This window comes from Nannospalax galili, unplaced genomic scaffold, assembly GCF_000622305.1.
Source record: "Nannospalax galili isolate Female #2095 unplaced genomic scaffold, S.galili_v1.0 scaffold101, whole genome shotgun sequence".
Lineage (NCBI taxonomy): Eukaryota > Metazoa > Chordata > Mammalia > Rodentia > Spalacidae > Nannospalax > Nannospalax galili.
In genome coordinates, this window is record NW_008345700.1 from 1,833,034 (window position 1) to 1,859,990 (window position 26,957).

Genomic DNA, 26,957 nt, shown 5'->3' on the forward strand with positions numbered 1-26,957 from the left:
GGGAACTAGCTAATATAACCCTCCTAAGACTCTGTCATGTACTGTCCACCAGCAACTGTGGAGAAGCAGAGGCCAGCCTGCTACATGGGGGTCAGTTCTGTAAGCCCCTTCCCACTGTAATCCCTTCCTGGGGTGGTCTTGGTGTTAGCTCCTGTGTGTATACACACGTTGCATATGAGAGAGAGAGAGAGAGAGAGAGAGAGAGAGAGAGAGAGAGAGAGAGAGAGTGTGTGTGTGTGTGTGTGTGTGCTCATGGTTAAGTGGATAGAGCAAGCTATATGAGGTTCCTGCTGGCTGTATGGGAGTGCTGTGCTCTGGGACCCAGCACAAAGCAGATAGCCCCAAGGCCTCAAGAAACAAGTGGTCTGAGCTGTTCTTGTGAAGCTGTCTATGCCACAGTCCCTATGGCCATGACTCTCTGGTGAGGTTGGTCACTGGGTCTTTCTAGAATTTTGGTTTTGATTCTCTGACAGAGAATGATTCTGGGAACAGGAAGGAGGAAAGGGAAACTAAGAGAAGAGCATAGGAAGTAGTGTGATGTGGGCCGCCCAGGGGCTGTGTACCACGCTGTGGTGGGGGCTGGGCCGGGAGGAGTGCAGTGGGTGCTCCCCCACTTTCTGGGTGTTTACTAAATGCCATGACTTTGGATGAGTTATTGGTTTCTTTGACCCTCAGTATCTTTATTGGTGATGTGACTGATTAGAATGTCAGGTTATAGGGTGAGGATGTAGGATGGTTCCTGAGGAGCACACAGCCTGGCCCATGGGGAGTACCCAATGCAAGTCCTGAGCCACTCTGAGCCTCAGTGTCCTAGTCTGTAAAGTGGAACATTAAACACTGAGTTCATCAGCACTTGGTGAGGACTGATGAGCTATCAATTAGAACCTGGCACTGGGTTTTGCTGGGGCCAGTCTCTGGGGAACATTCATGGCCTTCATAGACATGTGTGTGTGTGTGTGTGTGTGTGTGTGTGTGTGTGTGTGTGTAAAGAGTGCTTGCATACATATGACCATGAGTATAAGTGTGATCATGTCTTTGATTTATGTATGGTATGAATGTATTAGCATAGATGTGTGAGGAAGCTCATGTATGTATGAGATGTATAAGTATATACTTAAGCACATGAATGAATGTGTGTTCTATGAGTGCATGTGAATGGGTACATGTGCATATACATGTGCATGCAATCGTGCACATGTAGTATGAGAGGATGAGATTATGTGTACACGTATGAGAGCATGTGTGTGCACAAGTGCCCTAGGAGTACCTGGCTTCCTTTCCCATTGGGCTGGGGCCTCCAGCCATGCCTCACCTTACAGCTCCACAACCTAGCCCAGCTAGGTCACAGTTAACAGTAAAGTCCCTGATGTTGTGGTCATCAGAGGCGTCAGCTCCTTCACCACAGCCAGGGTCAGATCTGCAGGTGTGAGAGCCCAGCCTTCAGGGCCCACACCCGGCTGACATGCATAGGCTCCCCATGCATGCACATATGCACATGTACCAGTGTGCACATATGTATGTCCTGTGTAAGTGCAATACCTGTGGTGTTAACCAGGTGTGCAGAACCATAGCTGTGTATGGGCCCATGTAAGTGATGACTGCTCACCCCACAGGTTCACAGGGCCCCAAAGCAAGTACCAGCCACAGAGCTTGCATCTCACAGAATTCACTGGGGCTGTCTCTGTGGCTCAGGGTAGTTTTACTTGTTTGATCTCGCACCTACTACAGCATCCTCTGGCTGCAGGGTCCCCTAAATCAAGATCAACTGTGAGAGAAGGTGGGAGGATGTGCTCAGGAACAGAGAGCTGAGCTGAAGAGTGTGTGGCAGGTGTCCTGCCTCCTTAGTGCACATAGAAGCACATACACAAACATACAGGCTCAAATCCACATCCACATGTGTGCACCCACACAACGATCATGTACCTTCTAGAAGGCCTCATAGAATCCAGTCACCACCACTGATACTGACCCTTGCATGTCCAAAGGCCTGGTGTAAGGGGAAGCCTTCAGCTGCAGGGAAGTGGACCCACGAAGCCCAGCAAGCCTGGTGAGTGAGTCCTGACCCTGCTGCCATCTTGCTAGGGGCCTCAGCCTCCTGCCCGGGGAAGGGATCTGCTGCTAGGGTATCAGAGGAGTTGAGAAGTGGCCTCTTCCATGCCCTCTTTACACTGAAGGAGGAGGGGACTCTGGACGATGAAAACGGAGTGCGGTTTGCATTCTCCTCTCTATCCTTTCCCTCAAAGCTCGCTCCCACAGTGGCTCAGCCTATTAGGGTGTTGTCTCTACAGAGAAAGGGACTGAGTGTACCCTCTCACTGTCAGCTATTCAAAGGTCTGTGGGAGTCCCCCAGAATGAATGAATGGAATTTAGCCATTATGTTTCTGGGGTTGGGGTGGCGCCATGGGCACTATGGGGGCCAGCCAGGAAGGCCAGGCCAGCCAGGAGTTTCCTGGTCTCCCTTCAGCTTTCCAGGGCACAGGTGGAGCTGGAGCCTACAAACTGGGCTAAAGGTTCCTGCAGAGCTTTGTGGTTATCACAGCTATCAACTTCACCCTCAAGTGCCTAGTCTGGCACTGGGCTCCTGAGCAGGGGCCACCCGGCCTATGCATATGGTGTTAGGCAGGGTATATCCTCTGGAGAGGGGCTGTGGTGTCAGTTCTATCTCTGAAGCCAGGACATTCCCAGGAGAGGTGAAGGTGGAACATCACTTAGTTGTCGTGACTCCCCTCCTTGCCAAGGTCAGTCAGAGCCACCTAGGAGCCTTCATTCTGCCCATGGTAGCCAGGCCTGTCTCTACTGGCTACAAGGCTGAAACGAGGGAGGACCGTAGCCTGCCCTACTCTTGTACGCACACCCTAGCCGAGGCACAGCCAAAAGGAGAGAGGCTGTGTCTCCCCGCAGCAGTTCCAGACATACATGCCGGGTCTCCCTACAGCTCGGGCAGGGTGTGATATGCCAGGGCAGGGCTCTGTTTCAGCTTTCTTCAACAATCTCCATTCAATCACCTACCAGGAGCAGCATTCCTTTTTAAAATAGTATTTATTTTTATTTGTGTGTGTGTGTTTGTAAGTGCAGGTGCCTATGGAGGTCAGAGGTGTATATGTGAGTGTGTGTGTGTATGTGTTTGTAAGTGCAGGTGCCTATGGAGGTCAGAGGTGTATATGTGAGTGTGTGTGTGTATGTGTTTGTAAGTGCAGGTGCCTATGGAGGTCAGAGGTGTATATGTGAGTGTGTGTGTGTATGTGTTTGTAAGTGCAGGTGCCTATGGAGGTCAGAGGTGTGTGAGTGTGTGTGTGTATGTGTGTGTTTGTAAGTGCAGGTGCCTATGGAGGTCAGAGGCGTGTGTGTGTGTATGTGTGTGTGTGTGTGTTTGTAAGTGCAGGTGCCTATGGAGGTCAGAGGTGTATATGTGAGTGTGTGTGTGTATGTGTTTGTAAGTGCAGGTGCCTATGGAGGTCAGAGGTGTGTGTGTGTGTATGTGTGTGTGTGTGTGTTTGTAAGTGCAGGTGCCTATGGAGGTCAGAGGTGTGTGTGTGGGTGTGTGTGTGTGTTTGTAAGTGCAGGTGCCTATGGAGGTCAGAGGTGTGTGTGTGTGTGTGTGTGTGTGGGTGGGTATGTGGGTGAGAGGTGTGTGTGTGGGTGTGTGTGTGTGTTTGTAAGTGTAGGTGCCTATGGAGGTCAGAGGTGTGTGTGTGTGTGTGTGTGTGTGTGTGTGTGTGTGTTTATAAGTACAAGTGTCTGTGGAGGTCAGAGGTGTCCTATCCCCCCAGAGCTGCAGTTACAGTGGATGTGAGCTGCTAGATATGGGTGCTGGGAACCAAACTTAGATCTTCTGTAAGAGCAGTACATGGTCTTAACCACTGAGCCATCTCTCCAGCCTAGGAGCAACATTCTATCCTCTCTGGGGGCACCCTGGGTGTTCACTCTGTGCTGAGCCTGAAAGCTAAAAGCTAAGGATGGCGGGACAATAAGTTACTATGGCCAGAGTCAGGTGGAGAGAAGGCTGTGCTGCTAGCCCCCCATTGGGGACATAGGGGGACATAGGACCATCTAGTGGGTATGGGAGACTGCTTGGAAGAGGGAATACTTGAACTCTTTAGATTCAGGAACTGGCTGTTACTAGAACATGTATCAAAACGCAGTTGAGTTTTATACGTTCACCTCACATCTTGCCACATTGTAAAGCTCGTTTATGGGTCCTAATAATTTCTTAGTGCATTCCTTGCAATTTTTGCTACATAAAAGTCATCTTGCCAGGCATGGTGGCGCACGCCTTTAATCCCAGCACTGGGAGGCAGAGGCAGGCGGATCTCTGTGAGCTCAAGGCCAGCCTGGTCTACATAGTGAGTTCCAGGACAGCTGGGGCTACAGGGAGACTGTCTCAAAAAGACCAAAAAAAAAAAAAAAAGTCATCTACTCTGAATAATGTTACTTTATTCTTTCCAATCTGGAAATTTCTCTTGATTTTCTAGTTCCCTTAGCCACAACTTCCAGTGTGATGCTGAAAAGCAGCAGTAAGAGCAGACATTCTTGCCCTTACTCCTGTCCTTAGAGGGACAACATTCAGCCTTTCACCTCCAAGTATGTTAACTAGGTTTTTCTTAGATGCTCTTTTTTTTTTTTGTCTTTTTGAGACAGGGTCTCCCTGTAGCCCCAGCTGTCCTGGAACTCACTATGTAGACCAGGCTGGCCTTGAACTCACAGAGATCTGCCTGCCTCTGCCTCCCGAGTGCTGGGATTAAAGGCGTGCGCCACCACACACAGCTTAGATGCTCTTTTTTTAAAAAAAATTATTTACTTTTAATTTTATGTGTATGAGTGTATTGCCTGAATGTAAGTGCGATGCTGTTGTGCAATGCCTGCAGAGGTCAGAAGAGGGTGTTGGATTCTCCTGGAACTGAAGTTATGGACAGTCATTCGCCGCCATGTGGGTATTGGGAATTGAACCCTGGACCTGTGCAAGAGCAGCCAGTGCTCTTAAGCTCTGAGCCACCTCTCCAGCCCCCTTCTTAGATGCTCTTTATCAGATTTAGGAAGTTCCCTTCTGTTCCAGTTTGTCGAGTGTTGTTCTTCTGAAGGGACTGTTGGAGTTCATCAAATGCTTTTTCTGCGTCTATTAATTGATCATGTGGCTTTTGTTCTTCATTGATATGGTGTATTATATTAATTGAATTTGAATATTAAACCAACCTTGAATTGCTGGGATAAATCCCACTTAATCAAGTTAGTTGTAAAATCTTTTTACCTGGTTTTGGATTCAGTTTGCTAGCATCTTGTTGAGAATGTTTATGCCTATACCCAAAAGGGTATTTTGGGCTGGGGGTGCAGCTCAGTTGGTAGAGTGCTTGCTTAGCATGCACAAAGCCCTAGGTTCAGTCCTCAGAACTGCATGCACCAGCCATGGAGATGCATGCCTGTCATCCAAGAGGCAAGAAGATCAGAAGTTCAAGGTCATCCTTGGCTACACAGTTAGTTGGAGGCCAACTTGATTTACATGAGATCCTGCCACAAACAATCCCAAACAAGGGGCTGGAGAGATAGCTCAGCAGCTAAGACCACTGGCTGTTCTTGCAGAAGACCTGGGTTCAAATCACAGCACCTACATGGCAGCTAACAACCGTCTGTAAATCCAGTTCGAGGGGATCTGACACCCTCTTCTGTCCTCCATGGGCATTGCACAGCACAGGTGTATTTACACACATGCAGGCAACGCACTCATATGTATAAAATCAAATAAAAAGGTTTTTAAATATATTTTACTTATTATTTTTATTTTATGTGTATGCGGGTATTGCTTGCATGTAGGTAAGTGCCCCCGTGTCATGCAATGCCCGCAGAGAACAGAAGAAGCTGTCGGATCCCCTGGAACTGGAGTTACGGACAGTTGTTAACTGCTGAGGCTGGAGAAATGGTTCAGCGGTTAAGAACACTGGTTGTTCTTGCAGAAGACCTGAGTTTGAATCCCAGCACCCACATGGCAGCTAACAACTGTCCTAACTCCAGTTCCAGGGTATCAGACAGCCTCTTCTATCCTCTGAGGGCATTGCACGACACAGGTGCACTTATTTACATGCAGGCAGTACACGCATACACATTAAAAAATAATAATAAAATATTTTTAAAAACCCAACCCCAAACAAAACAAAAACGTTAGAAAAGTATTATTCAGTGGTTTTTATGTCCTGTGATGGCTTTGTCTGGTATGGGTATCAGGGTGATGCTGACTGAATAATTTTCTGAATATTATTCTGAATATTCTGCTTTCTGGAAAAGTTTGCTGGGTCCGTGTTTGTGTAACCCATTGCTTAGTGGTTAAGTTCATTTAGTTGCCACTGAAGCAGTGCAAACAGCAAGGACTAGGATGAGTGCTTATGGGTTTGGGTTACTGGGGTCTGCACACACCAGTACAGAAGGGGGAGGGCAGAGGACCGCACATGAGAAAGGTCAGGGTTGTGGGTAGGGCTGAATCAGGAGGGGCTTGAGTGTTGCCGGGTGTGGTGGTGTACCATAGTAATACGGGGCAGGAGGCTCACAAGTTGAGGACAGCCTGGGCTACAGAGTGAGACCCCGTTTCAACTTCCTCACACACACACACAAAAGGCAGGGCTGTGTCCATAGAATAGACAAGTGATGGGAATGGTGTGTTGGCTGGAGGGTGATGGAGGGAACTTGGTGCAGGCAGAGGGGACACTTGAGAAGGGAAGAGGTGCTGGCTTTCCAGAGGCAGTGGATAGACAGGAAGATCAGCAAGGTGGCTGGAAGGAGGCAGTCTATTCTGGGTACGGTGGCAAGGGTAAAGGCAGCCAGGGCCTTGGTGGAAGGAGGCTGCGGGGTCTCCAAGGCTAATGTGTATGCTCTGAGGCTGGGTGCAGTGGAAGGGGCCTGGAGGGTTGGCCAGAGTGGTTGCTTAGAAACCAGGAAGGAGTGCCTCATGTGGACAGTTAGATGGGCCTGAGGCCGAACTATTAGAGATGCCACTGAAGGGCCAGTGTCTTGCCCTCTGTCACAGGCGGCAGCCTGTACAGCTGGTGGGAGATGGAGAGACAGGATACCTAGTAGGCCAGCACATGCCTTCCCCAACCTTGGCCACCCAGGGAGACTCCTGGGAGAGGTGTGTCCACACAGTCCAAGCAGGTGGGAATTCTGGAGGGAGACCCATGGAGTGAGATGGTATCATCCGGGTTGCCAGCAGAGGAGGGGCAGCGCCGTTTTACAGAGTGCCCAAGGGCACTGCATCAGTAAGGCCCGACCTCTGGGATCCTCGGGTGTTGGGGTGTGAAATGGTCCCTACTCGTTTGCATGGGTGGCTCCTGATTCTGGGATGTCTGGGCGCTAGTTTCCTGTCTCGGGAGCCCACCACTTTCAGTGGAGTCAGTGGGGAAACTGAGGCCCGGAGGGGGTGGGGCCTGTAGGGTGACGCGCGGTGCGGGGGCGGGCTGATTTCCACCTGGTCCGGGGCCCTTCCCCGCCCCGCCCGCGAGGGGAGGAGCCGGCGGCCGGCGGGGCCTGGGGTGCGGCGGGCATGGCGGGCGCGGGGTCCCGGCCGCGGAGCTGGGGCTGGCGGGAGCCGAACCCGGGGGACGAGGCAGCCGCGGGCGGGCCCGGGCAGTGCCGCTGCGCACAGGGGAGGCGGGCGCTGGCTGTCCCCCGGAAGCCGGCCGTCCCCGCCGCGTGGATGCCGTGAGTATCGATCGGGGACCCGGGACCCGGGCCCTGGCTTCGAGCCCCGGATGGACCTCAGACCCGGAGTCCGCAGACCCCGCCTCTGCACCACGACCTGGGCCCGCAAGTCCCGGGAGTCCCAGGCGCAGGGCGGGCATCCACCCGAACAAAGGCGGGCGTGGGCCAGCGGCGGCGAGCGGGTCGGGGGCTCCGAGCCCCTCTCTCTGGGTGGTGTGGGTCGGGGTGCCCCCTCCTTGCACCCCGGTACCGGGGCCTGACCGCCCTATTCCTGTAGTCCGATGCAGGGGGTGTGGCTGCGCCATTGTTCCAAACCTCTCCAACCTTGCCCCTGCCCCTCTGGCTTTGGGTGCCGTGGAGCAGGTGGGGGCGCGGGGAGCTAGCCAACAGACGCCTGCAAAGGCCGGCTTCAGGCAGTCTGAAAACAATTCCCTAACTCGCTTTCGATGGGGTGAGTGTGCTAGTTGCCAAAACTGTGATGGATTTCCTCTTTTTGATTTTTTTCTGGAGCTTTGGAGTCCCCTGCGTCAAGCCCAACACATGCTGGGATGACCGGCTTGGGCCACCTTAGTGGGAGAGTGATTTTCTGTGTGTGTGTTTGGTGGTTGACAAGGTAGTGGCAGGAGCCCCAGCAGCCTGCCCCTCTGGACTGGACCCTGGCTTGTCCACTGTGGACTGGCAGCCCTCTGACCTTGCCACTGAAGGGCCTCATAGGAAAGGGGCCTCTTGGTCCCAATACCCTCATGGCACTGGTGACAAGGGTGTGCTGCATCCACTCTCTCCTCCCATTTTAAAGCTCTAACAACTGAGGCAGGGGACCTTCCAGAAAGCCAAGCCAGGTGGAAGCCCAGGACATTGGATTTGGGAAGTGGAGGTTCTTGGCTTTCTGTAGTCCCAAGGCTTCAAGAAAGGGATGAACAGTTGTTGAGTTAGGGGTGGACATCCTTACTTCTCCACTGAGGGTCAGAGCTGGTGGAGAAGGTGCCCAGGGTCTGCCCCAGCGCTGCAGCTGCTGTCAGGTTGTGACTCCAGTGCCACCTGCTTTAGGTAGCTCTCCCTGGCCTACCTGGGGCAGGCCCCTTGTGAGTTCACATAGTGTTGGAACCTGAGGGTGGCGATGGCCTGCTGACTTACCCAGGCTAGGCTTTTCTGAGTTCATTCATCACTGTCCCAGTCTTTATGGGGTGATGAGCCCAATGGATTCATGGGTCCAGAGCTCCAGTGGACAGTGCTCAGCATGCTGGGGGTCAGGTGTGAGTCTGAGAGGACCAGGAACTGACAAGTGGACCATACAGTGCTGTCCATCCAGGGACTCACCCAGATGCCTGGGGTCTTTAGAAAGGGGTTTTCTCACCCTTCCCTGCCTTGGTCCTCCACACTAACCTCCTGGATCTTGGCACTGCTCCCCCAGTCCCCATGCCAAGCTGCTGACCTGTCCTGACCCTTTGCTGAGTGTGCATTTTGCTTTGATTTCAGCTTCATGGCGGCTGAGGAAATGCACTGGCCTGTCCCCATGAAGGCCATCGGTGCCCAAAATTTGCTGACCATGCCTGGGGGTGTGGCCAAGGCTGGCTACCTGCACAAGAAGGGCGGCACCCAACTGCAGCTGCTTAAATGTGAGTCACTGGACCATAGAGACTGTAAAGGGAGGACGTGGTCCTACTTCCCCACTGCTCTGCTGGGTCCTCTGGGGTTTCCCTGCAGTCTCTGGTGGCTGGCACTCCTGGTGGACCTGGTGCCAGTTTCCCTAGCCTAGACTCTATCACAGGGTCCAGGTGACACAGTTAGGCAAAGAGATAGGAGATAATGGACATTTGGTATACCGTGCTGACTGGCTGGCCATTTAGCCTTCAGCCAAGGCTGGAGGGCCTCAGGGTGGTCTGGTAGGTCTGGCCCTTTACTGCTTCCCTTTCCTTGTGAGTGTCAGTGAGTTGATTGGTCATGTGGCACAGAATCAACCCATGTATCAAGTCAGGAGCCAGTTGAGCAAGATTCAAGACACTGAAACCAAAGAGCAGAGCTTTGCCTAACGTGCTCCTCAGCCATGGACACTCTGTGCTTTTGCCCCTGCAGTGCTCTCTGCCAGGAATGTCCCGGCCCTGTGCTGCCTGGCTGAGATGCCATAGGCTAGACTGTTGGGTTCCGATGTACTCATTGATTATACTGTGTTTGCACAGGCAGCCTCTAAAGAGGGCATAACTAACCTTCCCCCAGGTCTAAGGAGGGGCTTCTCTGTGCATAGGCTGTACAGCTTGGGACAGTCTCATTGCAACTGTCCAGTTGAGGACAGCTCTACCCCTGTGGCTTTCATCAGCCAGATCTACTTTCCTTGTTCTGAAAGGTCCTACAGCACCCGACAAGGCCATGGTGTCCCCCATGGGTCTCTGGCCCTGGCTTCTCCCTTCTTTATGGTCCCTCAAGGTCCAAATCGATCCCTTTTCTGTAGGTAGCCAGGCCTTCCCTGGGGTGATGCCCTGAGGCTAGCCAGTAAGCCAATCAATTTGTCTGCATTTGGCCCCACAGCGAACCCTAGGAGGGGCAGCAGGCTGGCCTAGCTTCTTGCTCTACCCTTCTGGAGTCTCAAAGGCAGGCCTGGCCCCAAGTTGCCAAGGGCCTCTGGGGAGGGCCCTAGAATGGGGCTGACTGGTGGTTCTGTGTGGCTTACCTCCCTGTGCTGTGCTGTCCCCAGGGCCCCTACGCTTTGTGGTCATCCACAAGCGCTGCATCTACTACTTCAAAAGCAGCACATCTGCCTCCCCGCAAGGTGCCTTCTCATTGAGCGGCTATAACCGGTGAGTACCTGCCCTGCCTGCTGATCCATGTGAGCCCATTCCCAGCCTACACCTCAGAGCCCAGCCCTTGTTCCTACCGAGCAAAACCCCATCTCTTTTGAGATGGCCTTCGTCTGCATCCCAGCCCTCACCTCATTCTGCCCACCTTTACCTTTGCTGAGAGCTGGGACAGGAGGATGTGTGTGGGGTGAGCCTTACTAGGGGCTTCCTGGGGCTTCAGGGGCAGTTCCCAAGGGCCTGGACAGCCTGCTCTACAGAGTTCCTATTGAGTAGTATTTTATGTATTCTTTGTCCTCTGCTCCTGCCTTCATTCATCACAGCCCACCCAGCCCAAGTCATCCTAAGCTTGGGCTCTGCTTGGATTCTTTGGCTCTAGGTTCTTTGCAGGCTGGGGTTTGGTCCCCTGCTTCATTTTCACCATGGATTGAGCTCCAGCCAGCCAGCAATCATGAGCTTGCTTTTGAGGCTAATGGGAGGTATACTCTAAACTAACTCACATGCTGGTCTGTGGGCCATCCTGGGTCCACCTTGTTGCCTTGTGGGGGGCATGAAGCACCCTAGCCCTATGCCCTGTAGGGATCAGTCTGAGACTTTCACCACTCCATAATAGTCCAGGCCCCTCTTCCCTATTTCAGGAGGAACCCAGGGTCACTGGTTTTAGAGTCAGGACTAGGATTCAAGAGCTTAGAATTGCTTTGGGTCCCTGATTCTACCCTGGGCCAGCCTTGCCAGAGTAGCCAGGCCAGGTCCCTAGTACAGCCCTAGGCACTGGCTGAGGCAGGAAGGGGCCTTGATGGTCCCTGTGGGCTGCCTGTAGGCACTGGCCAACTAAAGCTCTCTACCTAGAGAGTCATTTTCTGTCCTCAAACTGATGGCCAGCTAAGACATGAACTCAGCCCCCTGGAAGATATATCTGTGTCCCAAGGATTGTCCAATCCATCTGGGCAGCTGGGCCTGACAGGCTCTGGCCAGACCTATGATGGGCCACGTAGGCACCATGCCCAGGGGCCCAGCCAGCAGGGCTCCTCCAGGTAGACTGAGATCTGAGCAAGCCCTGCATCCTGGCTTGGGGAGCAGACCAGAGAGCATAGAGGCAGGCCAGGGACCACATGGGACAGAGGTGCAGAGTGGTGTCTGTATGAAATGACATTGATGGGGCAGTGGGAATGATGGAACCTTGTCTTCGAACGCTGCACACCACTCCTCTGGAAAGCCCTTAAGGACCTGGTCCTTCCTGCCTGCTCTCTCCCTATGCCCACCCTCTGCTGTCTTTTTGAAGCATTCAGGCATTCTACCCAGAGCATGATCAATTAGGAGCTGTCCAGATCTGCCCATGTTCCCCAGGGCATGATGCTGGGTGCTGAAACCAATTTAGGGGTAGAGCTGATGAGCCTATTCCCTGAGTGTGGATTAACTGGTGATTTTTGGCACTGTGCCCTCAGAGTGATGCGGGCGGCTGAGGAGACAACATCCAACAATGTCTTCCCCTTCAAGATCATTCATATCAGCAAGAAACATCGCACGTGGTTCTTCTCTGCCTCCTCTGAGGATGAGCGCAAGGTGATCAGCAGATCACAGGCCCTCAGTAGCTAGGCAGAAGGCTGACATTGTCCTGTGCAGGCTCTAAGGAGACATACATGGCTGGGTCATGGACAACCAGGTGGATTTGGATCACCTGGTACCTGTACATACTGTGAGAATGCACCAGCGGGGTGGAGCCCTGTGTGGGCTGAGGGGCAGCTACAGCCCTAGGAGGGCCAGTTCATATCTGAGCCATAAGCCTGGGCTGGACCCAGCCAGGCTCCTTTTCCCTGACCTTGGTGGCCACTGCACAGCAGCCAGGTAGTGATGGGAGGAGGGTGAAGTGGGACCCTGTTCTGGGTTGCACTGTGCCCACTATGGTTATGACTAATCCACAGAGCTGGATGGCCTTACTACGCAGGGAGATTGGTCACTTCCATGAGAAGAAGGAGCTGCCCCTGGACACCAGGTATGCCAAGGGACGTGATGGGTAGTGGCCAGTCCCTAGGCTCCTTGGCTTGGAGTCCCTCAGGGCTTGCCCTATAATTACCATCCTGAGGGTTTCTCTGGAGGGGCTGCATGTGTGCAGGAGCACATACTGCTTACATAAACATGGACATGTGTGCATGTGCCTGTCTCGCTGTTCCTGTCTGTCTTCCACAGCTCTCTCTCACTGTGTCTTACTCTGTTGTACTTTTTTGTAACTCCTATTTGGGGCTCCTTCAAGCTTTTCCCCTCCGCTACTGGGAAGGATTTACCACATCTCAGAGCTTTGGGTTCCCAACTTCCTGACGCACACTTTGTCTCTTCAGGTAGAAGCAGCTTGAATCTCCCAGGGAAACAGCTGAGTCACTTCTGGTCTCAGCATCCTCACCTGTGAGGTGGCCCAGCAAGCAGCAGGGGCTCTCTAGGGGACCATAAATCCTTTCATAGTCAAAGAAACAGATCCAGAGAGGGCTGGGCACTCCCAGAGCTGTGCTGAGGTCCTGGGCTGACTCCAAAACTCTTGACTTTCAATCCAGTCTGGTGTCCAGAGCAGCTCAGCTCAGAGTTGACTGAGCCTCCTTGGGCAGGAGGTAAACACATGGGCCCAGCCCTAAGGTATTTGGCCAGTCAGGGTTGCAAGGCTCACAGCAGGGCAAGGAGGTGGAACCCACAGAGGTCCCCACATCCTCTAGTCCCTATATCTGACTTTAAACTGCATGTATGTGCATGTCCATGTGTCTCTCTGTCTATGAGCTTTGTGTCCTTGAGTCTATATACATTGTGTGTGTGTGGCTCCATGTGCACGCACACCTCTGTGGTTTTTACTGGGAATGTTCCCGTGTGTACACATGTCCCTACATGTGAGTGCAAGGGACCACCTAGTCTGGTTCTCATTACTTGTCCCCTGCCCCCTGCTCTGGGTTTCAGCGACTGTAGCTCAGACACGGACAGCTTCTATGGTGCAGTTGAACGGCCTGTAGACATCAGTCTATCTCCATACCCCACAGACAATGAAGGTAAGACCTGTCTCTGCACCTGTCACCCATCTACCTGGCTGCTGACAGTAATCCCGCTTGGACTGCCTGGGAGGAGAGGAATGCATGTTTAGCTTGGCTTCCTGCCCTCTCCTCTGGCAGCATGATGTGGCTCCCCCTGGGTCTGGCCTCTAGTAGCCTGGGTTTAGGTTTCAAATTCTGCCTCCTCATCCTCACCCACACACCTTCTGGATGCCTTCTTCCTGTGAGTAGAGTAGTGCCAAACATAGTGGGCCATGTCACCCTGTGCTGCATGCAGCTGGGCCTGGGCCACATTGGGTCTCATCTTCCATTCACTACATGTAGACTATGAACACGAAGATGAGGATGACTCGTACTTGGAGCCTGACTCCCCGGGGCCCATGAAGCCTGAGGGTAGGTGGGGTGGCTGGTCCTGAGGGTTTTTTGGTGGGTAGGGAGGGGGACGGACTGGGACCAGGAACAGAGCCTCTTCTAGGCTGGGTGGGGAGGTATGGCTTGGGGTCCTGCTCTGGGGTGACCTCAGTTTCTTTGGATCCAGTTATTCTGAGGTTCAGGACTGGCTCTGGTCACCTGCTCCTGTTTCCCAGGCTAACCTCATATGGATGGAGGTCAGGGGACAGGTGGAGCCAGGGTGGCTCTAGGGACTGAACGTGAAGAAGGAGGGACATTGAGAGATGGGTTTTTTTGGGCCTGATCCATTCCCTGTGGCTGTTAATTCTCTGTGGCGCACAGCTATAGGCTAGGCTGTTGGCTGTGACCCCAATGCATACCCCACTGCCTGAAGCACACAGTTGGTAGAGCAGATGGGCTGGTACAGTCGTAGGTGTGAGTGGCAGGAAAGGGCAGGGATGGGTAGGAAGGGCGGGCCTCTGTCCTGTCCTCTGTCCTTCACCCTCTACTCCTTGAACACTCCTTGCTTCCCCATCTCTGACCACTCATGCCTTGTCTTTTCATTAGTCTTGAGGGTGACCTTCCATCCTCCAGTGACGCCACCACTGCCGACCCCATGTCCTCCTCTCGCCCTGCTTCCCCTCAGTCACAGGCACTGGTGCCGTTGTTCCCTTCCTCTGGGTCAGCTGCAGCAGTTCCTCAGCTACCAGACCATTGCCTTTGATGTCCTGTCTTAGGTGTCACGTGACCACCCCACTTCAAAGAATGAGAGTCTCAGTCCCTGAGTTACAGCTGAGAACGTGGGTGGCCCCTGCAGCCCCAGTCCTGACCTCTCTCTCTCCCACCCTCTGGACCTCCACTCCAATCAGATCTTCTCCACCACCCTCCCCTTAGAACCTCTGTCCAGGGTCCCAGTGGCCTCTCTGTTCCCTAGTATGGTGCTCAGCAACTCTGGTGCATCTAGCTGACAGCTGCCTCTACTCCTCAATGGCCTGCCTTATGTCTCATGCCTCCAGTTGCCTGGCATTCTGGCCCTTCTTGCTTTTCATCCCCTCTGCTTCCTGTCAGGGTCACTTGTTTCCCATGATTTTCTCTGATCCTGGACCTGCACTCCTGATGGTCCATATGGCACTTGGACTGGATGTCTATGTCACCTTTAGCTTATCATAAGCACAGGCCTTTACCTTCCTCCCAATTCCTCTGTTCAGAATTCACCCTTACCCTTGCTCAGGTGGAGGCCTGGGGATTGTCACTCTACTTCTAGCTCTGGGAGTCTGATGGCTTCTCCTGTGACATCTAGGTGATAGGAAGCTTGTGTGGACTGTCTTCAGGGGGATAAATGGGGAGGAGGTGGCACTGGTGGTTTGGGCCTAGGGAAGGCTTCATGGAGGCTGGATAGTCAGCATTAGGCAGACTAAAGGTAGGGTCATGAAAGTTACATAGCTAATCTGCTGACAGGCCAAGGGTGGGGCTGTGAGAGGTTTACACACCGGGTCCATTCTTGCTGCCTGTGGCTAGCAGAGGGTGATAGTGGTCCAACCTCTAGTATGTGGCACTAACTTTCAACTCTTTCACTCTGCAGATGCCCTGACCCACCCACCGGCCTACCCACCGCCCCCTGTTCCCACACCCAGGAAGCCAACTTTCTCTGACTTGCCCCGTGCCCACTCCTTCACCTCCAAGGGCCCAAGCCCCTTGCTGCCACCCCCACCCCCTAAGCGAGGTCTTCAAGATGCTAGCCCGGCTCCTGAGGACACTAAGAAGGACCCACTGGGCCTGAGGCGGGGGGAGCCTTGCCTCAGGGTACCTGTTCCCTCTCGGAGGATGAGTGACCCTCCACTGGGCAACGCACCTACTGTGCCCAGCCTCCGGAAACCCCCTTGCTTCCGAGACAGTGCCAGCCCCAGCCCTGAGCCCTGGACCCCTGGGCATGGGACCAGCTCCATCTCTGGCTCCACTACCACGGCTATTGCCACCTCTAGGAACTGTGATAAGCTCAAGTCCTTCCACCTGTCCCCTCGAGGGCTGCCCACATCTGAGCCCCCACCTGTGCCTGTCAACAAGCCCAAGTTCCTGAAGATAGCTGAAGAAGCTCCTTCAAGGGAGGCAGCTAAGCCTGGACTCTTTGTGCCCTCTGTGGCCCCCAGGCCTCCTGTGCTGAAGATGCCTGTGCCTGAGGCTACAGTTCGGCCCACAGTACTGTCCAGGCCAGAGAAGACTCCACTCCCCCACCTCCAGTGAGTCTAGCTGTGGCAATGTCCCTGCCTCCCAGCCACTGAGACTCCTCCTGGACCCAGTCTGTTCTCTAGCCTTACATTCTGAGAGGAAGCATCAGATACAGGGTGGGAGGATTTCCTCACCCCAGCCTGCCTAGTGGGAGCAGTCTCTCCTGCCCTGAGGAGTCTAGGTGATAGCCGGTCTTGCCCATCCCGACATGGCCTCATGGGTGTTGTTTATTTTTATTTTATGTGTATGACTGTTTTGCCTTTATGGATGTAATTGCACATGCAATTCCTGTGGCAGCCAGAAGAAGGCATTGGATTCCTCTGGAACTGGAGTTAGGGACAGTTATTAGCTACCATCTGGGTGCTGGGAACCAAGGTCCTCTGCAAGAGCAACCAGTGCTCTTAACTGTTGAGCGATCTCTCCAGTTCCATGGCCTCATGTTTTCAGCCATGTATGGCCTCCTTTAATTTCCCCCCAAAGCCCTGGAGATTGGGCTGAAGAGAACCACCTCTTGCCTGTGGGGCGGGCAGGGTTGTCACCACAGGTGTCCCTTGGGGTCACTTTGCATTGTTTAGCTTCTTCCCATTGTCTATTCGCCTATGGCTTTGAGAAGTCTGTGACTTGGCCAGGGTCCCAAAGCCAGTCAATAGTAGAGCTTGGGCCCCAGCAGTGTCCAATGCATGTGTCCACTATATGACAACACTTCAGCTCAAGAGCCTAGCACCCCTGTTCCAATCGATGGCTGGCATAATTTCCTAGTTGGGCTTCCAGCTCTCAGACAATTCCTGCCTCTCTGGGGCAGTGAGCATGGGTCTCAGAGCTCTGCCATCCTGGAGAGTTATAGCCATGAGAGCCAGAGCAGGCTGACAGCAGGATTCTGATGCTAAGCTGGGCAAGTTCTACAAGGGCCAAGTGTGGAGGGGAAGAGAGGATGACCATCCATGTCTGAAGGTAATGTGGTCTTGCTTTCCTTCTTGCTCTCCAGGCGATCACCCCCCGATGGACAGAGTTTCAGGAACTTCTCCTGTGAAAAGGCCCGGCAACCCTCACAGGCAGACACTGGTGGGGAGGACTCAGATGAGGACTATGAGAAGGCAAGACCAAGCAGCAAGCCCAGATCCCACCTAACCAGCAAGCGGGCAGGCATGGGAGAGCTGTAGGCTAGGGTCTCCTTATTAGCCATCCTGAGAAAGGAGCCTCATACCTCTGGGGCTTCAAGGGAGGTGGGACACTGTGCAAAGCCCTGTAGTCTGGTACAGGTGGCAGCCAGCTGGGGGAGTGGTGGTATGTGGAGAGGTCACTCACACTTTGACAGTAACCACTGTTGGCCTCTTTCAGGTGCCACTGCCCAACTCAGTGTTTGTCAACACCACAGAATCCTGTGAAGTGGAAAGGTTAGTGCAAAGCTCTTCTCTCTTGCTGGGACACAGTTCAAGGTCCCCTGTTTCTCCATCCCCCTTACTTTGATGTTGGGCAATCCCAGGCTTACGCATGTGGCTTTGAGGACAGCAGGAAACCTGATAGCTCTTTTCTATTCCCATAAGTCTGGCTTCATACTTTGCTCTTACAACCAGAGACCCAGAGAAGTGAGTAGTCAGAGACAAGCCATGAAGTGGGGTTTAGAAGATATCCATGAGGCTGTTTAGGGAGATTCACCCATCATATGGCTATTTTGTTTTAGGTTGTTTAAAGCCACAAGCTCCCGTGGAGAGCCCCAGGATGGGCTGTACTGCATCCGGAACTCCTCCACCAAGTCGGGGAAGGTAGGGTGCTATTAGGACAGCTGTACCAACTGGGACCTTCTGTCCTTGCTTGGCACCTCAACTGAATTCTGTCCTTGGGGGTTCCTTGCCCAGCAGCACCCTCCCTCTGTTCTCAGGACTAAATGACATCTGCCAATTGGGAGCCAAGATGGTGTAGAATTTGGGCTGAGATGGGATTGTTCAGAGTGGTACAGAGGCCATAGGAGGCAGTCAAAATAGAGGGTGAATGTCACTCCTGCATCCCTCTAAGCATATAGCAAGACCTCACCTACTTCACTTGCATTAGAGGTGTTCCAACTGGACCAGGCACCTGCCACTTAGGTCTCCACAGAGGCTCTCTAAGGGCAGAAGGAGCCCTGGGATGAGGGGCTGTCCCTGCACATGACAAGCTGGGCAGGGGATAGAGCCCTGGCCCACCTCTCCCCTCAAGAGCCACAGCACCCAGTCTGAGTATTGCTGCTGCCCTCTCTGGGCACTGGAGCCTCCTTTGAACCTCCTGCTTCACACTTCCCTCTCCATAGGTCCTAGTCGTGTGGGATGAATCCTCCAACAAAGTGAGGAACTATCGAATCTTTGAGAAGGTGAGGGACTGGGTCCTGCTCTGAGGGTGGGGTGGGAACACTGGGCTCCAGGCTTAGCAAGAGCCAGGTGCGTCTCCCTGAAAGGATGTGGCAATGGGAGGACTGGACTGGCCCTCCATGACATCATCCTTAGTCTGTCCCTTGCCCTCATGGCTCTCCCCTACTGCCTCAGCCTTCCTCCTCTCCTAGCCTTGCTTTGTCCTCAGCTGACTCTAAAGGGGGCTGGGTGGCCATCCCTACTCCCTGGTTTCAGAGACCTTCCTTGCCTGTAGACCCCTGAGTGCAGGCTTCATGTTGGACCCTTGGGGATAGTGATGGGGTAGGATAGGAGAGCTTGGAGAGTGTAGTCCTGCTGTGTGGGCAGAGGGGGAGGGAGCATGGGCAGCCAGGAGCAAGCTGGACTGTCAGTGCCATTGTTCCCGCTGGCCTCCCAGCGGCCAGCTGGTCAGGCCCTGCTGAGTCTGCTATCTTCTACCCCTGCAGGACTCTAAGTTCTACCTGGAAGGTGAGGTCCTGTTTGCAAGTGTGGGCAGCATGGTAGAGCACTATCACACCCATGTACTACCCAGCCACCAAAGCTTGCTGCTGCGGCACCCATATGGCTACACTGGGCCTAGGTGACATCAGCCCCACACAACTGTAAAGTGGAAGCAGCCACGGGACCACAGTCACCGGGCCACAGCCATAGGGCCACAGCCCCAACACATTGACGGAAACCGGCCTACATGGGAAGATGAGCCAGAACAAGAAATGAGGAGCAGACTTGCCACCAGACCTCACCAACCAGCAGGCTGAGTCCCAGGCTGGAACAGACTGCAGTCACTAGAGGACTGACTAGCTGACCTGGCCCATCCAGCCCCTCCATGCCCCAACTCTCAAGTATCCAGGGCCCAGGACTAAGTGCTGCCTGGGCTTTAAGGACATGAAATCTGGTCCCCACAGCACACCCACCCTGCAGTGGGCTGGGGCAGTCAGATGGGGCCTGAGGCTGGTTCTAGGACCCATAGGAATGCTAAGACACAGGCTCCAGGAGGAGCTGTTGTCTCAATAAATCAAGATGACCTTTGTTTTGGTGGCCAGGGTTTGATTGGCAGGGAGGGGCAGCAGGCTTTATTGAGCACCTACCAATGTCAGGTAGAAAGCTACTCACAGGAGCCCTAACAGGTGGTTTTAGTCTTTCAGGGCACAGGCTGCCGAGTGAACTGACTGGCATGCATAACTAAGTAACAGCTCGGGACCCACCTGGGTCAATCTTGGTTTGAGGCTCAGAACTTCAAAGCCCCAGTTAACAGTTGTTGAGTGCCTCCTATGTACCTGGCCTGTTGCTGGAGCTGGTTGTCCTCTGTGGGCAGCCCCTATCCAGCCTGGCCAAGTTCAGTCTAGAGTCAGGACAGTGAGTGCAAGGTGCTGGCAGCACAGTGTCCCAGGCAGCTGGGCATGGGAGCTTAGAACTCAGCAGGGGTTCTAGGAAGACTTCTTAGAGGAAATGTGACTAGAGTACAGTGGGAAAAGTGGGGAATGGGTGGGTGGTCATGGTAGCATCCAGGTGCTCAGGTTGTTTGGGTGATACCCAGCTCAGGTGCACCTCTGATTGGTTTGCTCAGTTTCTGCATGGAATTCTAATAGGCTGTGGATGCCTGGGGGTGAGGGCTGGCAGAGACCTTGGAATCTTCTGTTTCTACACTTGCTCAGTAGCCAAGGACCACTGCCCAGTGAGAGGGCCCTCTGTGGGGAACCCTAGTTCCTACTGTATTCTGGATGCCTATGGTCTACTAGGTGAGTTACATTAGTGGATGAGGGAGGCTGTGGCCAAGGCATCATAGAGTTCAGTAGGATGACAGGCCTTGTGGGTATCAGTGGCCATCTCTTTCCAGGAACCAAAACTATACCTGTCTCTACAGGTGTTTCCTCTTCAGCCTGACAGGGAAGAAGGTGTGCTCTGGTCAAGTTTGGAGCACATGGAGCTTTTGGTGTTCTGAACAATCTCTGGAGAACCAGACATTTTGCGTTATGACAATTGGAATTAACCCGGTCTGCCCTGACCTCAATCAGGGACTAGGGTGGGAGGTGCTGTGGCCACAGTGTCCATTTCTGTAATTAGAGGACTGGATGAGAGTTGTTTTTGGCACTTGCTTTGGGGGCTAGCTCCATGGCTAACATGTACTTGAAGACCCCTGGACTGGAAGATTTCAGGGTTCTGTGGCCTAGAGTCATATGATGAGTCCTTCTGGCTGACTAGACACCTGAGGCTCATGGCTGTCCAAGACCCACCCAGTGCTCACTCTGCCTTGTCTCACTTTCCGAACCCTGAGTTGGTTGGCACAGCTAGCTGCCCACCTCTTTGAATAGCCTCTGGCTCAGGGCTTCATTTGCAAGAGTGTGTGCTGGCATTGATCGGAGGGTCCTAGCCATGGTCTTTACAACATGTGGTTGGGGAGTGGGGTTACCGTGTGTTAAATACTTCCAGCATTTGAGGTGGTAGAGCAGTAGCTTTTATTGGTCCCTTTTTATAAGTGAGAGAACCAAGACTCAGAGAGACTGGAGTTCAAGTCCCAGCTTTGCCATTCACTGTCGTCTAATCCCATCACTGCTCTACTGCTCTGAGCCCAGACTGTGCCCCAGACCCGGTTCCCTGACACTGCTCCAAGCCCCTACTAATCACTCCAGGTGTCTGACCAGCTCTGTCTGCCTCCCAGGCTCTGGGGGTGCCCTCACCCATCCCGGGGGCCACAGCTCTCAGGAGCAAATTAATCTACTTTGTTGCTTCGTCTTCTGGATCCCAGTGTATGAAATGGGCCAACAGGGTGCCCTGGCCCTGCCCGAGAACAAGCTTACTCCCTTTGTTCTACTGAAAGAGGCCCAGAGAGGGTTCCTTGACTTCCCACCATCATGATGTAGTCAGAGATGGCTTCTGTTGCAAGGCTTGAGGAAAAGGGCCCCAGGCACTGTTCAAAGCATCCCTAAGCCCAGGATGAGGATAAACATGTTTCCTGTGCTTCATCTGAAAGTGTAGTGAGCCTTCATGCCTTCTGGGTTTGTTTCTATGTTTAGGTTTTTATCATTATAAGAAGTTTTCATATTTATTTATTATTTACAGTGCTAAGGATGGAACCAGGGTCTTGCTCTACCACTGAGCTACAACCCTGCCCCACGGCCCCACCAGCCCAATCCCAATAGGAGTTTTTTTGTTTTATTTTGTTTGAGACAGCATCTCCCTGTAGCCCCATCTGGCTTGGCACTTGCTATGTAGACTAAGCCAGCTTCAATTTTACGAGATTTGCCTGCCTCTGCCTCCTGAATGCTGGGACTAAAGGTGTGTACCACCACGCCCGGCTCCAATAGGTGTTTTTTGAACACTAGAGACTTATTTCAAGTACAAGCTGTTCCCAAGTGCCACCCAACCTCCAACTCTGGGTCATGTTACTGGGAGTGCCCCCTACTGGTTGGACACCAGACTGGAGCTCTATCCCTAAAAGCACAACAGGGAAGAAGCTTTGGAGAGCCTTGCTGGCCCTGGAGAGGAATGGCCTAGACAATATCAAGGCTTACAGAGCAGACCGAGGACTTGAACCAAACCCATGCCTGGGACTAGGAAAGGGGAGCATCAGACCTCTGGTCCTTACTGGGTTCCTCATCACATCTTGCAAGTGTTCTGTTCCTTCCAACTGGATGAGGCTGCCTGACTCTAGAGGCTCTGGGAATGCCTCCTTTGCTTGGAGGAGAAGGGGCAGTGACCCCTGGGAATGTCACAGCACACCATAAAGTATACACAGGTAGTGAGCCCCCCATCTAGCTATTTTCTGGTCTCTCCTGGAGGGAGGTCTGAGAGACTTTGAACAGACCTCTGACTCACCTTAATATCTTTTGTGAGCTCTACAGGAACCTTCCCAGGCATTCCAGAGTGTCCTCCGGCTGCCCTTACACTGCCCTCAGGTACATCCCTGGCACACCCTGAGCTGCTATGAGAAAACTCCTTTCTTCATTTCCTATGTAATAAAACACACAGAAAAGTAAATAAACTATAAATGTGCAGTGTAACAAATTGTTAAGGGCATCTGTGCAACTTCTGAGGAGCAGTCTCTAGCATCCACAGGCCCGCCCTGTTACAGCACCGCCCTCCTCAGTCCTGGCTTTGGTGAGTCTTGTGTCCTTGTTTTTCTGAAAAGCCTTAGCCGCTCTGTTTTGCATCCATTTCAGTATTTTCCTTTTCTTGTATTTTGTAGCAACAGATGCAAGTTTGGCATCTGACTTTGGCTCCTCGCTGTTAGAGTTACGTTGCCACGCTAAATTTGTTTGTTCAAATTCATTGCTGAAATAGTTCCATTGTATGACTATACCACTGCTCGAAGACCTTTCACTGTGACAGACATTTGATTGTTTCCAGTTTGGGGCAATGGCAGATAATGCAGCTAACAGCCATCTTACCCATGATGCATGTGAGCATGGTTTCTCAGGGGTTTAAGGATCTTTAATTGTTTTCCAAGAATACCATTCTGTTTACAGGCCCACAAGCACTAAAAGAGAGTTCCCTTGGCTCTGTATTCCCTTGCCAGCACTTGGTAGTAACAGAGCCTTTATTTTTGCCAATGTGGTGGGTGTATAACTATGACTTTACATGTGTTTACTTACTGAAATTCAGAACACTTTCACACTTATTAGCCACTTTAATCTTGACTCCTGTAAAGAGTCTATTCAAATCTTGCCCATTTTTATATGCTGTTTATCTTATTAATCAATAGGTATTCTTTTAATGGTCTTTTTTTCTTTTTTTTTTTGGTCTTCTTGAGACAGGGTCTCCCTGTAGCCCCAGCTGTCCTGGAACTCACTATGTAGACCAGGCTGGCCTTGAACTCACAGAGATCTGCCTGCCTCTGCCTCCTGAGTGCTGGGATTAAAGGCCTGTGCCACCATGCTTGGCCCACGGTCTTTTAAAAATATTTTATTTATTATTTTTATTTTCTGTGTATGAGTGTATTGCCTATATGTATGTAAGTGCACCTGTGTCATGCAATGCCTGCAGAGGTCAGAAGAGGGTGTCAGATCCCCTGGAACTGGAGTTACAGATGGTTGTTAGCCACTATGTGGGTGTTGGGATTGGAACCCAGGACTTCTACAAGAGCAGTCAGTGCTCTTAACCACTGAGCTATCGCTCCCGCCCCATAGATGACCTTATCAGTGACATATTGTAAATATCTTCTCCAACTCTGGCTTATCTTGACTGATCATGACATTTTCTAATGATCAGTTCTTATTTTTAATTTTATGTATGTGTATTGCCTGCATGTAGGTAAGTGCACCCATGTCGTGCAATGCCTGCGGAGGTCAGAAGAGGCTGTTGGATCCCATGGAACTGGAGTTACGGACAGTTGTAGCTACCATGTGGGTGCTGGGATTCGAACCAGTGTTCTTAACCACTGAGCCATTGCTCCAACCCCATATTTACTTATTTTTGTTTTTCTATCCTGGAGTGAAATCCAGGGACTTGTGCATGCTAGACAAACACTCTACCACTGAATTATATTTCCAATATCGTTCTTATCTTTTGTGTTTGTGTATTTGTGTATGTGTGTGGGTGCATATACATGTGTGCGTGTGTGGGAAGTCCAGAGGACAACCTGGGTGCTCTTTCTGGAGACAGGATCTCCCACTGGCCCAGGATGTTCAAATAGGCTAGACTGGCTGGCCAACAAGATCTAGGGATCCACCTATTTCCGCCTCCCCAGTGGTAGGATTACAAGTGCATGCCACCATGCCTGACTTCTTACCTGCATTCTAGGAATCAAACCTAGGACCTCATGACTGTGTGGCATGTACTTTCCCAATTAAGCTACCTTCCTGGCCCTCCAGTTCTTATTTTTAAGGCAGTTGAGGGCCAGTGAGATGATTAATAGGGGAAAGATGCTATGCTTGCTGCTAAGCCTGATGGCCTGGGTTCAATCTCTAGAATCCACATAGTAGAGGGAGAGAACCAACCCCTATAAAGTTGTCTTTTGACCTGCACACATGCACTGTGGCATGTGTGTCTCTCTCTCCCCCAGCAATCATAAACTGCCTGCAGATCCTTGGGAGGGCTCGACCTAATAAATCCCTCCCCCAGACTGTTTTTGTGTGTTTGTTTTTGAGACAGGGTCTCACTAATGTAGCACTGGCTGGCCTGAACTCTCTATGTAGACCAGGCTGGTTTGTAATTCACAGAGATGTGCCTGCTTCTGCCTCTTGAGTGCTGGGATTAAAGGTGTGCATCATGATACCCAGCTCAATCGTTCTTTTGATGGAAATTCATCACAACTTTAAATTGGCTTGGGAAAGTTGACATCTTAGTGTTGTGTCCTGTGACCCGTGAGTACCATGTCACTGTTCATTTGGCTCTTTTGTAAGATTTGGCAAAGAGGTGTAATTTTAAAATTTTAAAAATATTTTTATTGTGGGGCTGGAGAGATGGCTCAACAGTTAAGAGCGCTGACTGATCTTGCAGAGGACCCGGGTTCGATTTCCAGCACCCACATGGCAGCTACAAACCGTCCTTAACTCCAGTTCCAGGGGAATCTGAAGCCCTATTCTGACCTCCATGGCAGTGCACGACACAGGCGCACTCATGTACATGCAGGCAGTACACTCATAGACATAAAATAAAAATAATAAAATATTTTTTAAAAAATTTTAAATTTTATGTACATGAGTGTATTGCCTGCATGTGTGTAAGTGCATCGGTGTCATGGAGGAGGTCAGAAGAAGGTGTCAGATCACCTGGAACTGGAGTTACAGAAATGTTGTTAGCCACCATGTGGGTGCTGGGAGCTGAACCTAGGTTCTCTGCAGGAGCAGCCAGTGCTCTTAACCACTGAGTCATCCCTCCAGCGTTGTAATTAAAAAAATTTTTTTTTCTTTTGTCTTTTTGAGACAGGGAACTCACAGAGATCTGCCTGCCTCTGCCTCAGAGTGCTGGGATTAAATGTGTGCGCCACCATGCCTTGCATAATTTAAATATTTATGTGTATGAGTGTTTTGCCTGCATGTTTGTAAGTGTACCACGTGCATGCAATGCCTGCAGAGGCTAGAAGAGGGCATAGGAGTCCTTAGAACTGGAGTTATAGATGGTTCCTAACCATCATATGGGTGCTGGGAACTGAACCTGGGTCCTCTGCAAGAGCAGCCAGTGCTCTTATACACTGAGCCATCTGTCCAGCCCCAAAGAGATGTATGTAATTTTATCATTATGGTCTTACTTTTATAATATTTTATTATTTTTATTTTATGTGTATGGGTGTTATGACTGCATGTAAGTAAGTGTACCTGTGTTGTGCAATGCCTTCAGAGGACAGAAGAGGCTGTTGAATACCCTGGAACTGGAGTTACAGACAGTTGTTAGCTGCCATGTGGGTGCTGGGATTCGAACCTAGGTCTTCTGCAAGAACAGTCAGTGTTCTTAACTGCTGAGCCAACTCTCCAGCCCTATGGTCTTACTTTTAAGACCATCAGTTCAATTTGTTGGTATGTCTTATTTATTTTAGTCTATTGTAAAATGTTTTCTTTCTTTTTTAAAAATTATTTTTATTTTATGTGTACGAGAGGATTGTCTGCATGTATGTGAGTGCACCCATGTTGTGCAGTGCTGTGGAGGTCAGAAGAGTGCTTTGGATTCCCTTGGAATTGGAGTTAAGTACGGTTCATAGATGCCATGTGGGTGCTGGGAATCGAACTGGGTCCTCTGCAAGAGCAGTCAGTGCCCTTAACCGCTGAGCCATCTCTCCAGCCCCATAAAATGTTTTCTTAATTTCATGTTTTGCTTATTACTAAGGCATACCTTCTCTTTTTAACTGGAGCACTTTGTTCATCTGTATTTGATCATCCAGCTTATTTTATTTAAAACACATTTTTTTTTTGTGGTTCTGAGAATTGAACCCAAGGCTTTGTGCATACTAGGAAAGCACTCTACCACTGAGCTACATCCCCATCTCCTTTGTTTTTTAATTGTCCTGTTTGTGTTCTCTCTCTCTCTCTCTCTCTCTCTCTCTCTCTCTCTCTCACACACACACACACACACACACACACACACACACGCATGCACGCACACACACTCTGAGTCTTGCTATGTTGCCTTAGCTCATTGTACACTCCTAGGATCAAGTAATTCTCATGCCTCAGCCTGCAAAGTAGCTGTAGCTAAGACTATGGTACCTGCCATTGTGTCTGTTTTTTTTTTTTTATTTTTTTCGGGGCGGGTGGATATTTGAGACAAGGTCTTGCTGTGTAACCCAGGCTGACCTCTGACACTATGTAGACAAGATTAGCATTGAGATTGTGATGATATGTTTTGCCTCAGCTTCCAGGGTTGAAATCACAGGCGTGTACACTTGGTTGTTCTATTTTTTTTTTTTTTTTTTTTTTTGATCCAGTTTTTAAAGTATTTTATAAAGGCTGTATGGTTTTCACATATGACTCATGATCTATAGAAGATGACTTTTCATCCTAGGCAGGGGAGGAGGGGATCAGCAGTCAAGT

General features: G+C 51.5%; 1 protein-coding gene across 7 annotated transcripts in view; it reads left to right on the plus strand.

Annotated features, from left to right (window-relative positions):
* The window catches only part of Sh3bp2 (SH3 domain binding protein 2), a 39,426-nt gene extending 19,904 nt beyond the window's left edge, over positions 1-19,522 (plus strand). For 4 of the 7 annotated variants that reach the window (XM_017800279.2, XM_029567685.1, XM_008841853.3 and 1 more), the window contains 12 exons: positions 9,157-9,296; positions 10,370-10,472; positions 11,915-12,032; positions 12,392-12,462; positions 13,407-13,495; positions 13,820-13,888; positions 15,468-16,122; positions 17,097-17,205; positions 17,450-17,505; positions 17,793-17,874; positions 18,396-18,455; positions 18,939-19,076. In XM_017800279.2, coding sequence (XP_017655768.1) covers positions 9,161-9,296; positions 10,370-10,472; positions 11,915-12,032; positions 12,392-12,462; positions 13,407-13,495; positions 13,820-13,888; positions 15,468-16,122; positions 17,097-17,205; positions 17,450-17,505; positions 17,793-17,874; positions 18,396-18,455; positions 18,939-19,076 — 1,686 coding nt within the window. In that variant the 5' untranslated portion in view covers positions 9,157-9,160. Of the gene's footprint in view, positions 1-7,476; positions 7,681-9,156; positions 9,297-10,369; positions 10,473-11,914; positions 12,033-12,391; positions 12,463-13,406; positions 13,496-13,819; positions 13,889-15,467; positions 16,123-17,096; positions 17,206-17,449; positions 17,506-17,792; positions 17,875-18,395; positions 18,456-18,938 lie in introns of those variants that run through there. The other 3 variants (XM_017800278.1, XM_008841852.3, XR_003850911.1) reach the window with 3 other exon arrangements.
* The last annotated feature ends 7,435 nt before the right edge of the window (positions 19,523-26,957 follow it).